The sequence below is a fragment of the Micropterus salmoides genome, unplaced genomic scaffold (assembly GCF_014851395.1).
Source record: "Micropterus salmoides isolate LMB-PRFRI ecotype aquatic unplaced genomic scaffold, ASM1485139v1 Ms_hic_scaffold_11, whole genome shotgun sequence".
Taxonomy (NCBI): domain Eukaryota; kingdom Metazoa; phylum Chordata; class Actinopteri; order Centrarchiformes; family Centrarchidae; genus Micropterus; species Micropterus salmoides.
In genome coordinates, this window is record NW_024040152.1 from 3,834,359 (window position 1) to 3,849,618 (window position 15,260).

At 42.7% G+C, this 15,260-nt stretch overlaps 1 protein-coding gene across 2 annotated transcripts; it reads left to right on the top strand.

Annotated features, from left to right (window-relative positions):
- Nucleotides 1-3,325: 3,325 nt before the first annotated feature.
- LOC119896974 (CD209 antigen-like protein A) lies at nt 3,326-14,735 on the top strand. Of its 2 annotated transcripts, none has more exons than XM_038710478.1 (8): nt 3,326-3,466; nt 8,961-9,026; nt 9,279-9,329; nt 9,816-9,935; nt 12,029-12,211; nt 12,319-12,482; nt 13,391-13,503; nt 13,580-14,735. In XM_038710478.1, the coding sequence occupies exons 1-8, from the start codon at nt 3,400-3,402 to the stop codon at nt 13,704-13,706; spliced, it is 891 nt and encodes a 296-aa protein (XP_038566406.1). In that variant the 5' UTR covers nt 3,326-3,399; the 3' UTR covers nt 13,707-14,735. The 2 variants fall into 2 exon arrangements, with proteins under 2 accessions (XP_038566406.1, XP_038566407.1); XM_038710479.1 differs by having other exon boundaries at nt 3,327-3,466; nt 9,819-9,935.
- The last annotated feature ends 525 nt before the right edge of the window (nt 14,736-15,260 follow it).

Genomic DNA, 15,260 nt, shown 5'->3' on the forward strand with positions numbered 1-15,260 from the left:
CATTCCACTTCAGGCCGTACGTCCTTCTCGTGGACGGGGCTCTGGAGCTGAGCAGCGTCTCAACTGTTCGTGCCATCAGGCCCGCCTCAAGGTACTGGGCCCCCTCAGGGGCCAGACCCACAGTCTCCACAGGGCAGGGCAAAGGTGAAAGACCTGGCCCTCCGCCTGAGACAGCAGGTCTCTCCTCAGAGGGACCACACTGGACAAACCAGTGCCAAACCTTTCGCACAATAACTCCACCACCTCGGGTTGGAGTCTCCATTCCCCAGGCCTCAGCCCCTGTCTCGACAGCAGGTCTGCTCCCTGATTCTGGGTCCCCGGGATATACGTCGCTCTGAGAGACAGCAGTCTCTGCTCGCAAAGCGGCTGTCCATAACCGCGCCCCACCCCGTGAGCGAGGCGTCTGTTGAAATAATTGTCCGGCAACATGACGCTCCCAACATGGGACCCTGGGACAGGAACCAAGGTTTCCTCCATACTGACAGGGAACGAAGGCACCTGCTCGTAACCCGTATCAGACGAAATGGATTTCCCCTCAGGGAGAATCCCTTGGATTTTAATCACCATTGCAGGGCTCTCATGTGCAGTAGGCCAGATGGGATTACATTGGACGCTGCCGGCATGAGACCCAACACCCTCTGAAAGTGGTGATGGTGCGGCCAAGCTTCACTCTGGTCACTGAGGACAAAATGAACCCGGCGCGTGCAGGTGGGTCCGCATCATCGTCGAGTCCCACACCACCCCTAGGAATGTAGTCTGTTGGGCGGGCGCCAGCACGCTCTTCCTTGCGTTGAGGCGCAGCCCCAAACGCTGAAGGTGGGCGAGGACGACATCTCAATGCCGAACCGCTAACTCCCGAGACTGAGCCAAAATGAGCCAGTCGTCGATGTAGTATGTGGACGCCTTGGAGCCTCATCGGGGCCAGAGCTGCATAAATGCATTTGGTGAACGTGCAAGGGGAGAGTGCTAGGCCGAATGGAAGAACCTGACACTGGTACGCCGCACCCCTGAAGGCGAACCTCAGGAACTTCCTGTCTATCGTGACAAACCAATCCTCGGATTTGATGTGGCTAATGATGCCGGGGATGGTGAGCATCTTGAACCTGAATGGTTCAGGGACCGCAGATCTAAAATCGGAACTATGAAGTACCGGCTGTAGAACCCGGACTCCCTGACTGGCAGGGAAATAAGTTCTATGGCCCCTTTATCCAGCAGAGAGCGAACTTCTTGTCCCAACACCTGGCTCTGCTCCGAGTGCACCGCAGTCCAGACCACCCCGTTGAAACTGTGGGGGGCGGACCCGGAACTGCAGCCTGTAGCCATCCACTACGGTGCGCAGGACCCACGGGGAAATGTTCACAAGGCTCTGCCACTCGCCTTGCGTCCTGGCATGCTGAAACCTGCTGACGACGGCGTCCACCGCATCGCCAAACAGGCCAGAGGTTGCGACCGGTGAGTCAAGCTGGAAGGTCTTCTCCCTCTCCTGGATGCCCGACAGGTTGAGCCACAGGTGCCGCTCCGCGGCCACCAGCGCCGACATGGAGCGGGCCGTCTCCTTTGTGACTATGAGAAAAATCCGTAGCTCTGTGGAGCTCAGCGATGTCCTCCTCAGAGGGGCCCCCTCCCATGTCCCTCAGCAGGTCGGCCTGGTATGCCTGCAAAACCACCATCGTGTGCAGGCTTGCACCAGAGCAGATGTCACGCGACATGGCTTGGTAAGCAGCGCCGGCTCTTTAAGGGATGACGCAAGAACAGGCGAGAGATAGCTTGCCAAAGCATCCTCAACTCGGGGCATCGTCCCATAGCCGAAGCCCTTAACCCCCGCAACATTGCTGTAAACCCAGAGCGGGGGAGTAGTCAGAGCTGAGAAGGGCTTGCCCCAGGATTTGCACAACTCGTCATGCAAATGAGCCACCACGCTGCCTCAGCGACCGCCGGGCCCGAGCCACGGGGTGAGCGCATCTGGCCGTCTTCGGAAAAGAGAGCCGCACGGGACCTCAGCACCCTCAGGGGCAGGGCCTCGCAATGGCCCGCTCGAGAGCTGCCTGCTTCTCCTTCCAGGTATGAAAACTTCCTCTCGTGCTTGCTTTTTTGAGTAGTCTCGAACATGCAAGAGTGCCTGCTGAATAGAAAAAAGCTAATGTGTCCGGTGTGCCGGGGTGCTTACTGTATATACGCCTCCAGTTATGCCGTCACACGCTACCGTTCTAGCAACGGCAATCGGATTGGAGTAGTTTCATTCATGATTTCAGCCCTGCCACGTCCAGAGGCGTTCCCATAGTGTCGTCACCGACGCAGTTCGAGTTCCCTCGAAGGGGAACTCTGATTCCCAAATGTCAGACTATTTTTGGGGAAGATGAAACTTTGATATTATCTTCTTGCTGCTGTTTACATTCAGTCCAGATGCATATAAATATCTGTATTGCATATAAATATCTGCACATAAATATCTGCTAATATTGTTTTATTGTATTATTTTTATTTTATATGTTAACATATTTTAACGCAGGCCTACACCTAATTATATGTTGTGTGTGCAGCAGCGTGAGAAGATGTAGAAGATAAATAGTGTGGCTTAAGACTTCCCATCATCAACTAAGCATTCACCTCTAAGCAAACAACAACTTGAAAGCAAAACTAAAAACTACACAGTTCTCTGTAAAAGATAAAATTGGTACGCTGTAAAGCTCCTTTTGGCTGCTAAACTTTACATCCAAACTTGAAACCAAACCTGTCATTTCGGAGATACTTAATCAAAAAGAAAACCGATATTGGCCTATAAGTAATGCTCTAGATGAAAAATAACAAATCATTAACCAAAATCATTAAGAATCATCATCTGGAGGTCATGAAAATCCATTTTAGTAGCATTGGGGACAGCAGCTGCTGAGATATTTTGTCCTGGACCAGGATGGAGGGTGGATTTGCTTCACTTATGTTCTTTTATGTAAAGTTATACTACCAACTTTCAGTTTGTTAAAGTGTAAAAGTGTGTGAGCGTATATTGCAGACACTAATTGCTACACAAAGAAGTTGCATCAGCCAAGTGTGAAAACCACCTTTTCACGATTAGGTGAGGGGTTATTGTGGAGGCAGCATGAACTGTGTTTCCTGACACTGCAACACACAGTAAAATATTAGCAAACCTCTTAATGCATGTACATTGTTTGTAATATTGTATGTTATTCATTTCAAGAAGACACTGTATATGGTTTGATGTTCATATCCAGCCACAAATGGATACGAATTTCTTTCTCATCAAAAAGCACAAGTTGGTCACATCAAGGCAGTGAGTGACAGACTCAGCTGAACAGAGGAAACAACCAGTTCTCTTTTGAGGATGCTCTGTGGTTTACTTCTCTGTCTACAAGTCAGATATAACTCAACAGAAGGACTGTGATGGCAGAGGAGCAGGTCAGCTATGCTTCAGTTATATTGAAAACTAACAAGCATTCCCCACCTGAAGGTAAGTGTAGTTTTTTGAAGTGACTTTTTAGTCCATCACATTATTGGTATGGATCAGATTCTGTGTCCTATCAGTTCTATTAAATTGGTCAACTGTTGAGAGTGATTGTGTCATCTGAAATGAAAAGTTTACTTCAAATGTGAATCTTTTTACCAACTGTAATCCACTAGAATTGCCTTTTTTAATTATGTCAATGATGTTTAAGTCACCAGCTACCATTTCCGAAACTTCTTAGTTTTAATCTGCAGCTCCAATATGAAAGTTACAATATGGTAACCCTGGTTCTTTTAGCACAGACGCATCCAGTGAATCTTGAATGTTGCACGTAGCCAACCAATAGGAGGTTGCAACCGATATGTGTGTATTGTATATATAGCAGTGTCGCCACTGCCCAAGCCATAAGCCCTTACTCTGAAGTGAAACTCGCTGTATGTCAAGTCACAAGATCGCTGACGTAATTGGTGACGTAATCTGTACTCTGCGCATGTGTTGGCGTCTGTGGCTACCTGTTGGAAGCTCCATCTTAAACCGGACTCTTATCCAGTTTTAATCCACACTTTTTCGTTTTATATCCTTTTTATTTAACCTAAGTTTTTAACTTAAGTTTTACGTGGGTTAAGGATTTTAGTCATCCGACATGGATTTTAAGCTACATGACCGTAAAAACACCATCAATGCTACTGACCACAACAAAGCTCCGGTAACTATGCTAGCCGAGATAACTCTGCCCCATGAGGACTGCACACACCTTAAGAAAGCAAACAAAAAGATTGCTGACCTTATGGAAGACATCTGACGACTTTCAGAGGAACTCAAAGAGAAAGATTCCCTGCTGACTGGCTTTATGGATGTGACTTCAGTACAAGCCAAACAGATTGTTTCTCTTAGCTCAACCACTAACATCTAGGACACCGTGCTATGGGACCCTTCCACGGCTTTCCTCTTGTGCGACTCCGAAGCATCATTCAACCTGGGCTGAAGTGGTGGACCGTGGCTGCAAGAGAGGCTCGGACAGGGCTTCCTCTCCTCCACACATCCGCCTCTCCAACCGCTATGCAGTCCTGTTTGAGGACACTCCGGTCCATCCAGCGGATGCACTTGTGGCTTCGAATCTCCCTGATACAGATCTCTTTCGACGGACAGTGCCTGCCGACACTGTTGCATCTCCTCCACCGGCTACATCTCCTGCACTGGAGGCAAACGTGATCGACTGAGCCGCCGGTCTGCCGCTGGGCCTGATCGGTCAAAAACCTCCACTTCCCGACGTAGGATCCTGAAGGAGGATGTGCTCAGACGCTGGACCGGTGGGTAGCCCTTCTCTCAGGTCTGTTACTGCTACTCCAACACAACACTCATCAGCTCACACACTCCATCCTCAGTCCGCACGTAGTGTTGAAGCTGATTCTGCTCAGTCCTGCTCTGGAGTCCCCTTTTCTCCCCAACCACACTAATAATTGGTGACTCCATAACCAGAAACATTTGTTTCTTTAACGCTACCACTCATTGCTACCCCGGTGCCACCACAGCTGACATTTTTAAAAAACTCCGGGACCTAATGCCGTCACTCCCGTCCTCCATCACAAGAGTGATAGTCCATGTGGGAACAAATGACACAGCTCTTCAGCAGTCTGAGCTAACAAAATCTGATTTTAACCGTCTTTTTAACTTTTTAAAGCAGTGTGGAAAGTCCGTTTTTATCTCTGGTCCCATTCCCACAGTTGGTCGCGGTTCTGGCCGCTTCAGTAGACTCCTTGGCCACCACGACTGGCTCCAGTCCGCCTGCAGGGTTCATGGTGTGTGTTATGTGGATAATTTTAATATTTTCTGCCAAAGAATGTCTCTTTTTAAGACAGACGGACTTCACCCAAACAAACGGGGCTCAGAAATGTTAGCTGCTCACATACAGCATGTAGTGTGGTCCTCCACACATGACTTACGTGAATGACTAATCATTCACAGCGCTGTTCCAAAGACTTCTATTCCTGTCATCATCACGCATAGACCAGTAAACCGAAATGTGCACATCCCACACAGAAATAATAGTAATCTCTTAAGGGTTAGGACAACTGCACCAACTCCAGCATCCAGAACAAACTCATGGGACAAGAATCGTGGGGCAAATAAGAGTTTGCAGCAGTGAGGTAATACTTTACTCTATCTTTCTTACTCTTGAGGTGCTATTTCTTTGCACTATTACTGAGCAATCCACTAGAATCTGAAGGCCGGCTGAGCGAGATCAAACAACTGGGTGTGTGTCCCACCCACTGAAACCAAGTTTTTGCCTTGTTAAATCGGAGGGCGATCCAAAGCATTTAGCAGAGTACTTGTACTCCTGCTACCAATCGCTCCTTCTCAACAAGCATCAGTGCTGCCAAAACTGCGTTCTATAATGACAGAATAAGCAGTGCCACTGACTCAAGGAAATTATTTTCCACTTTTAAAGCGCTACTAAATCCTCCTCCACCTCCACCACCCACAAACTTATCTACTGATACCTTTGCTGCCTTCTTCACAGGCAAAGTTTTAGTAGCCAATTCTCTGAAACACTCAAACTCAACCATTGTAGCAGTCCTACTACATCTTATTTTTTTGCCCTCCCATGTCAGTTGTTGTTCACTCTCCTCGTTTACTACTCTCACAGAGAGCGAAGTATCAGCACTCTTGACCCGTAGCCGTCCAACTACATGCCCACTGGACCCGATTCCTACAAATCTCCTCCCGACAATCACTCATGTGATAAATACTTCTCTGGCTTTAGGAACCTTCCCGACCACTTTCAAAAGGGCTCGGGTTACACCCTTGCTCAAAAAGCCCTCACTTGACCCAACTCAAGTTGAGAACTATCGACCAGTGTCTCTTCTACCTTTTTTATCCAAAACTATTGAACGGGCAGTATTCAAACAGGTCTCAGAATTCCTCTCAGGGAATGACCTCTTAGATCCATATCAGTCTGGATATATCAGAGTGCCCACCCTACTGAAACGGCTCTTCTGTCCATAACAGAAGCCCTAAGGTCAGCTAAAGCTGCAGCCGAATCTTCGGTTCTTATCCTGCTTGACCTATCAGCTGCCTTTGACACAGTCAACCACAGGATCCTTCTATCCGCTCTCTCAGGAATGGGCATCTCGAGTAAAGCACTCCTGTGGTTCGAATCCTACCTCTCGGGGTGTTCCTACAATGTTTTGTGGCAAGGACAATTATCCTCCTCCCACTGGGGTGTCCCAAGGCTCAGTGCTAGGGTCCCTTCTCCTCTCAATTTACACCACCTCACCGGGGCCGATCATTCGCTCGCACGGCTTTTACCACTGCTACGCAGACGATACGCAACTCCACCTATCCTTCCCACCTCGGCGCGGATCACAGACTGTCTATCGGACATATCTGCATGGTTGAAGGCTTGCCACCTTCAACTAAACCTCTCTAAGACTGAACTCTTGGTCATTCCAGCCAAGCAATCTATCCACCATAACATCAAATAACAAATTGGCTCCTCAACCATCCCTCCAACCAGGGTGGTGAGAAATTTGGGTGTGATGATTGATGACCAGCTGTCCTTTTCAGACCATGTTGCTGCTGTCTCTCGGTCGTGCCGCTTTGCTCTGTACAACATAAGGAAAATCAGGCCTTCCCTCTCTCAGTACACCACCCAGCTTCTGGTACAGGCCATGGTTATCTCTCGCCTCAACTATTACAATGCCCTCCTTGCAGGTCTTCCAGCTTGTGCGGTGAAACCCTTACAAATGGTTCAGAACGCAGCAGCACGTCTGGTTTTCGATCAGCCCAGAAGCACTCATGTCACTCCATTACTCAGTGACCTCCACTGGCTCCCCGTGGCCTCCAGAATCAGATTCAAGTCACTAATGCTGCATACAGAGTGACTACTGGGTCTGCACCCGTCTACCTAAACTCCATAATACAAACTTACGTTCCTTCTCGGCCGCTACGCTCCTCCAACGAATGCCACCTGGCTCTGCCATCCCTTCACACAAAGCAATCCCAGTCCCAGCTATTCTCATCTGTGACACCACGATGGTGGAACGAGCTACCACATCACACCACATCAGAGCAGCGGCGTCCCTCTCCAACTTCAAGAAGCTCTTGAAAACTCATCTCTTCCGAGAACACTTCCTCTTATAACACCTCTAACTCCTAACCTCTAACATGCACTTCCTGTGCTCTTCTTCTTCTATCCCCTACAATGAACTTGTATTGATTGCACTTTTTTGTTATTTCTTGCTTCCTTCCCTAGGTATTTACCCCATTGATGTGATATGTACCATGAGCTTTTACTAGTATTTATTGCTGCTCTTACTAGTACGTATGGTCAGTTGTAGATCTGTATTTGATGCTCTGTTGATGCTTGTATGTTGTTCCTCAAATGTAAGTCGCTTTGGATAAAAGCGTCTGCCAAATGAGTAAATGTAAATGTAAGAAAGAGAAGTTTGTGAGTCAAGGAAGAAAAGTAAGTACATCATCTGAATAAAGGCTTATCTTGTGGCTCTCTGAAGACCGAAACTGGGAGAAGTATGATCATTTGTCCGGACAGGCAGCTCTTGGGGAACTGTATAAGATTTTAGTCCAGTCTGTAAAAGTTTCCAAATCCAAATTCATTTTGACATCTCACTCTTACGTTTTAAACCATTTTGGCTCAACATCTGATTTTACACAGAACTACCGGTTTTCTCCAAATAAGTTAATATAAATCCAACTGTGATATAAATATAAATATAATGCTGTAAATAAACATGTAAAAGAAAGAAGTTTTTAAAAGTCTTTTTCTTTTTAAAGTGCGTGAATAAATCCAAAATTGTAACCCTTACTCTTAAAGTAGGTAGCGCGTGTGTGTATGTGGTAGAAGAGGGAGAGAGCCAGAGCAACAGCTGTGGCTGTGAAGTGCAGGGTAGTGAATGGACTTTGCAGGTCATTTTATCTGAAGCTAATAAGCTTACAACTGACTTATTTGTATAAAAAATTGTATTTAAAATATTCTTATTTTTTTATTTGGAAAGATACCCTCTGGATTTGGTTAACTTGCACAACATTACTTTTAATTCTGAAAGAAGATACTGGGACAAAAGCAAGCATCACCTTGAAAAGCTTTTAAAATCAGCACACTTTGTCAAGATACAGTGATCAACTACGAGATTATGTTTTTCAAACTTTCAGATAAAAAGGAGGATAGTGTGTACAAAGAAATGCTCTCTTACTGTTTGTAATGCTTCCACTACTTTTAGCACAACAGAAAAAAAAAAAAATTCTTAAAGAAAAGGTTTTTCAAATCCATCTGAAAACAACAGTCATGTGCCCATGTGAATGTTAAAACGTGTTTTACTGCCTGTATTCATTCCTCCTGTTTGTACTGACCATTAAGAGAGTCCTATTTCTCCTTCTAAAAGAAAATACTGGGACAAACGCAATAATTTCAAATAATCTAATAAGCCTTTTAAAAGACTTACAGGAATTAACCACAAGATTGTGTTCTTCAACCTTTCAGCTAAAATGGAGGACAATGAAATGAATGTGCGAAGCAAAACAACCAAAAAGACTGCTGACACTAACGGTAAGTTTTAAAGAAGATCTGTATACAAAATTCAGTGTCACTGCAACTGGGAATACTGCTAGTAATACTGCTATTACTGCTAAACTACTACCACTACTTCATCATAATTACTATCATTTAAAGGGAACTAGTTTACAAGTCACGAGGAGTATTATAACCGGATGTTGCCAAGATGATACTGAGACAAAAGCAATCATCACCTTGAAAAGCCTTTTTAAATCATCCACCAAATTATGTTTTTCAAACTTTCAGATAAAAAGGAGGATAGTGTGTACGAAGAAATGAAGACTGCTGACACAAACAGTAAGTTGTAAAGAAAAATGTTCACAACAATCAGTATTACTGCAATATATATTTTCGTAATACTGCTATTACTGCTTTAGCTACGATCAAAACGTCCCCATTCTTACTACCATTTAAAAGGAACTAGTCTATGAGTCATGAGGAGTACTGCTCAGCCTGTGACAACAGCAGGAGCTTTGTCAATAACCTGTTGATGCCTTCAGTTTTAACATGGAGGCTGCAAATTTATAACAGGCCTTACACACTGGGGTGTTGAGTTTAAAAAGATGTCGCTGTGTTGAACTGTACAGTCTTTGTTCTGTGCCTTTAGCAGTCTGAGTTAGTCAAATCAAATGGGTGCCTTTCCTGTCTTTTACTTATTACTGACCTTTTAGTATAAAGTAGATGGAATTTAGTAGTAAAAATATGTTAACTTTGAAAGTTTCCCTTTTGATTCTGTTAACTTGGACTGCTAAAGCCATTTACTGTAATTATATTTTGTCTCAGCAGGACTCTCTCCAGACAAGAAAACAAACAGCAGAGGTCGCTGCTATCAGCAGGTGGCTTGTTGTTTGGGGATTCTTTGTGTCATTTTGCTGTTGGGCATCATAGCAGTCTGTATCTACGGTAAGTATACAAAACAGGAAGTCTATGCAGTACCTCAGACTCAGACATGAGACACACCTATTAACATGTTGTTTAACCTATAGATTTCTGCCTATAATTGTTTTCTAAATGGGTTAGGAACAAAGTTTGTTTCTGGACACAATAATAAATGTAGAAATGTATGCATGACAGTAAGTAATTAGACAGTTCTTGTTTATTTTTTTAACAATGTGCAACTATTTATTCCACATTCTGCCCATTGTAATGTACAGTCCAGTGTCTCAGCAAAGTCTCAGAAGATGAAAACTTGAGGGACCTGTAGGACCGCCTGGTATGACCTGCTGTGAGGTGTGGCCCTGTGCGAACATGTGGCAGTTTGGAATTGCTCACTGAACTCAGGGGGAGGAAGAAACAAGGAAACAATAGACTTTCTCTATGAATCTTTGAGTAGCAGGCCCAAAGAAAATTTCTTTAATAAAATAAAAAATAACAGAGGAATGTGTCTTATACTAAAAACCACAACTTATTTAGAGAAACAGACAGGATGTGAAAGTACTTTGCATGATCCACGCTTGCCACGTCCTTTAACATGTCTTTTTGTGATTGGATATCCTAAGGTGTCCACTCAGGCAAAGTATGTCAAGTACTCTATGATTGGATGTTTTCTGGTGTGCATTCATTCAGTCCGTGACCATGATCACGTGCCAGCGCGTAATGCATGGATGTCTATCTTCCTGCCTTTTCACAGAGGGCCCATTAATTGCTTCAGTCATATCATAAATGAGTCATGATTACCTATTGAGATGTCAAAGTAATGTTATAGTAAATTAGTAAAACGTAAGAGTGAGATGTCAAAGTCAATCACATTTCTACTGTTAAAACTGAACACTCCACATTTTCACATCCTCAGGAATACCCTTTATTATTGTCTACATATACTTCATGCCAGAGTTAAGAGTAAGAAAAGATTAATAGCAAGTATAGAGTAACATACATTTCTACTGTCAATACTGAAGCATACTCTCACAAAACAATAGGATTAGACGATATTTTTATAATGGTGATTAAACAATGCATTTTAGCAACTACACTGCAACAAGGGTTTAAAAGACGACTTTAGCACTTTATTACATTTTCTGTCAGAGTGAAGCACAATTAAGGCAAGGCAAGTTTCTACAACAAAGCAATTCAAATGCTTTACATAAAACATACAAGCAACATGGGGAAATTGAAAAAAACACATTAAAATATAATTTTTTAAAAGGGTAAAATTAATTTCAAAAAGTTGGATAGGAAATAAAAAGAGTAAAAGTCTTAGTGCAGAGTACAATAATGATCTACAGCCTTACATTTGATTTATTAAAGGCAGTGGTAAAAAGAAAAGTCTTCAGTCTTGATTTAAAAGAACTGTGAGCTTCAGCAGACCTGCAGTTTTCTGGGAGTTTGTTACAGATGTACATAGCATAAAAACTTGAACGCTGCTTCTCCTTGTTTAGTTTTGACTCTGGGGACAGAAAGCAGACTTGATCCCAGACGACTTGAGAGGTCTGGATGGTTCATAACGAAGCACAAGATCAGAAATATATTTTGGCCCTAAACCATTCAGTACTTCATAAACCAGCAGCAGTACAGCAATCAGTTCTTTGACAGACAGGAAGCCAATGTAAAGACCTCAGAACTGGAGTGATGTGATCCACTTTTTTGGTCTTAGTGAGCAGCAGCGTTCTGAATCAGCTGCAGCTGTCTGATGGATTTCTTAGGGAGCCCTGTTACAGTAGTCAAGTCGACTGAAGATAAATGGATGAGTTTTTGCAGGTCTTGCTGAGACATAAGTCCTTTACCCCTGATATATTCTTTAAGTGATAGTAGGCTGACTTTGTAATTTTCTTAATGTGGCTGCTTAAATTCAGGTCTGAGTCCATGATTTAAAAAATTTGAAATACTTTTTTAAATTCTAGCTTTGTGATACATACTTATCTTTGTAGTGTATTTAAACATTTGAATTATTGAATTAAAGTTTGTTTATTTTTAAACTGTTTCATATGTGTGGATATAAAACCACAACAATCTGAAAGTCCAGTTTGACAATCTGACACAAGCCTATACTGTCTTAGATTACAAGAAGATCACAGATCTGACGGCAGAAAACCAGAACCTGACCTCACAAAACAAGAAGCTGGAGACACAGAGGAACAACTTAACGGAACAAATACAAAACATGGAGAAAAAGTTGAATGAGTTCAACGTCAGTCAAGCTCAGTGGAGAATTGATGAATACTGCTCAAAAACAAACCACAGTATGTTCAGATCCCATTAATATGGTTTAAAATAATGATAATAATAACAATAACAATAATATCACAATGCAGATGCGTTGTTTATTTGTTGGTCTCTGTTGTTTCAGACAGTAGGTGTTACGCTTGTCTGGGTGGCTGGATACTCTTCCAGTCCAGCTGCTATGCAATTAATGACCCTGATGTTTCTGGTCAGAAAACCTGGGAAGAAGCTCGAGAAAACTGCAGAGGAAAGATTTCAGATTTGGTTGTTATAGATGATGAAACGGAGAAGGTAAACTGTGAACATTTTATGACAGCCTATGACATGCAAATATATTTTCTGTAGCTCTGAACACACAGAGTCTGTAGGCCACAGTGTCTTTATTTAAGTATAGAGTTTAAATATCTGATAACTGTCTCTCTGTTGTCAGACATCATCAATGATCACAGCTCAGGCAGTTATTATGATCACAGTTACTGTTGGTTGATGAAAGGTGAACTGCAGCAGCATGAGAAGATGCTTTTTCTCATTTAGTTGACACTTTGATCCAAAGCAACTTAAAATTGCTATATTTGTCTGCACACCTCTGGAGAAACTAGGGGTTAAGTGAGGTGCTCAGGGACACACTGGGGGATGTGTCACAGTGGGAACTCAGCATTCCCAGCTAACCAAACAACGATTGTCACAACTTCAAGGCAGAACTAAAAACCATACACATTAGTGGAATATAATATTGCTACACTGTAACCCTCCTACCTCTGGTCAGAAGAGTTTCAAATTAAATTTCTCTCTGAGATGTAATCCAATTAATTCAATTAGTACATACAGGCAGTAATATATTTTAGATGGAAATGAAAATGCTACACTATTTATTTTGGATGATTTGCATGGATTATAAATGTGGACTATATTGATCAAAATCTACATCATGATATTTATGCACAGAAGAACCTAATACATACCTTGATACGGCTAGAGATATACAGCACAAAGGACGTCTGTTTTAATTCTGTATTTTAACACATTTTGCATGCATTTCCCAATATGTGTACATTTGATAGAAAAAGAGACGGAGATCAATGTGTGGATATGTTAGCCGATTTAAAGGATTTAGAATAGAAGCTGCATGAAGTCACAGTGGGCCACAGTGTGTTTAAGTATAGTGTTTAAATATCTGATAACTGTCTCTCTGTTGTCAGACATTCATCAAAGCTAACAGCTGGGACAGTTCAGGAACCACTGGATACTGGATTGGTCTGAGAGCTGAAGATGGGAAATGGAAGTGGCTCAATGGAAGTGTTCTGACTGAAAAGTAAGAGACACATTCATAAACATTTTGAAGCATAAAATCTATCAGCCTGCATCTAAACATCATGTTCTTCCCTCAGCTCCTGGATACAACAACCTGCTACCAACGGTCAGTGTGTAATTTCTTTCCAGACAGAAGGATGGAAATCAGTGAGCTGTGGTGCCAGAAACAAATGGATCTGCAAAAAGAAGGCTTTATCTCTTTAAACACTGCAGTCATACTTGATAACATTGAATGTGCTTTTCTTCTGCTTTGTTAGAGATGCAGTGTTTATGATTTGTGTATCATCAGATTCATTTAAGGGACCAACAAGACTGCTCAGTTTCCTGTATGTGACATTTTACATTGTTACTGATTGGCCAAGAGAATGTTTGATTACTGTAAGTGTATACAAGTGATGGTTAAGTTTTATCTGTTTATCTGACCTGTTTCTAAGCAGTTTGGGATAAATAATCAATATCATATTTTAATATTTTGTGATAAGTTATCAATACTCTGGCATCATTTTCTGTTCTGTTACTGTTCAGTTCAACTTTATTGTCAGATTTGGGGTTCATTAGAAAAATACAACATTATAGACACACAACACCTCCTAAAATACAAAAACACATTTAAAAATTTTATATGACCTTATACTAATGCTTCCACAGACGTGACTGGTTTCGTACAACCCTATTACTAGGATTTGTCTGCAGCTTAATAATGCTGATGAGAACCATCCAGTCGATGCAGTGGGGCAGTATAGAGAGGAGTGTGATATGCTTTAAAGAACCTAATCTTAACATGGTCTGAACACATAAAATTTTCTTGCCAACCTGATGCACAGGTACTTTATATCTTTCTTGTAGGTCAAACTTTGGCCTCTTTATGGTAGTTTGACTTTAAAGTGATGCTGCAGGCTGTTCATGACGTAGAGAATAAATGCAACACATCACTGATTCCTCCTTTGTATAAAATAGCTTTAACATTAACATTTAACATTAGATTACATTTTTCTTCTGACAGAGCCAGGCAAAGGGTTTCCACAACGTCATCTGGATAACACTGGCACAATTACAGTAATGTTGATCAATGAGTGTTAAATAAATGAAATGTCTGTCTTAATGCTAAGCTAGGCTAAATGTATCCCATCTCCAGCTCTATAAATGTTCAGTGTGGAATATTTCTGTGGATTTATTGACAGAAATGCAATATAAGATCCATAACTATGTTTTCAGTGGTGTATAAAGACCTTACATAATGAACTGTTGTGTTTTTATTAACTTAGAATGAGCCATTTCGATCTAAATAACCGCAGGTCCACCTTTCTATGGACGTCAACATTTTGTGTCACCATGTTTCTACAGTAGCTGACAATGGACAAACAGCGCTACAGAGCGCGTTTCGTCATCACGGTGTTCTTCTGCTTGTCACTACATTAAATTCAATTCAATTTCAATTCAATTTTATTTATATAGCGCCAAATCACAACAACAGTTATCTCACAGCGCTTTTCATAAAAGAGCAGGTCTAGACCGTACTCTGTGATGATATTTACAGAAGCCCAACAGTTCCCACCAAGAGCAGCACTAGGCGACAGAGGCAAGGAAAAACTTCCTTTTAAGAGGCAGAAACCTCGAGCAGAACCATGGCTCAGGGTGGGCGGCCATCTGCCTCGACCGGTTGGGGTGAAGGAGAGAGAGAGAGAGAGAGAGTGAGAGAGAGAGGGCAAGAGAGGAACAGAGAGAAAAAGAGAGGGATGGAAGGAGAGAGAGAGGGGA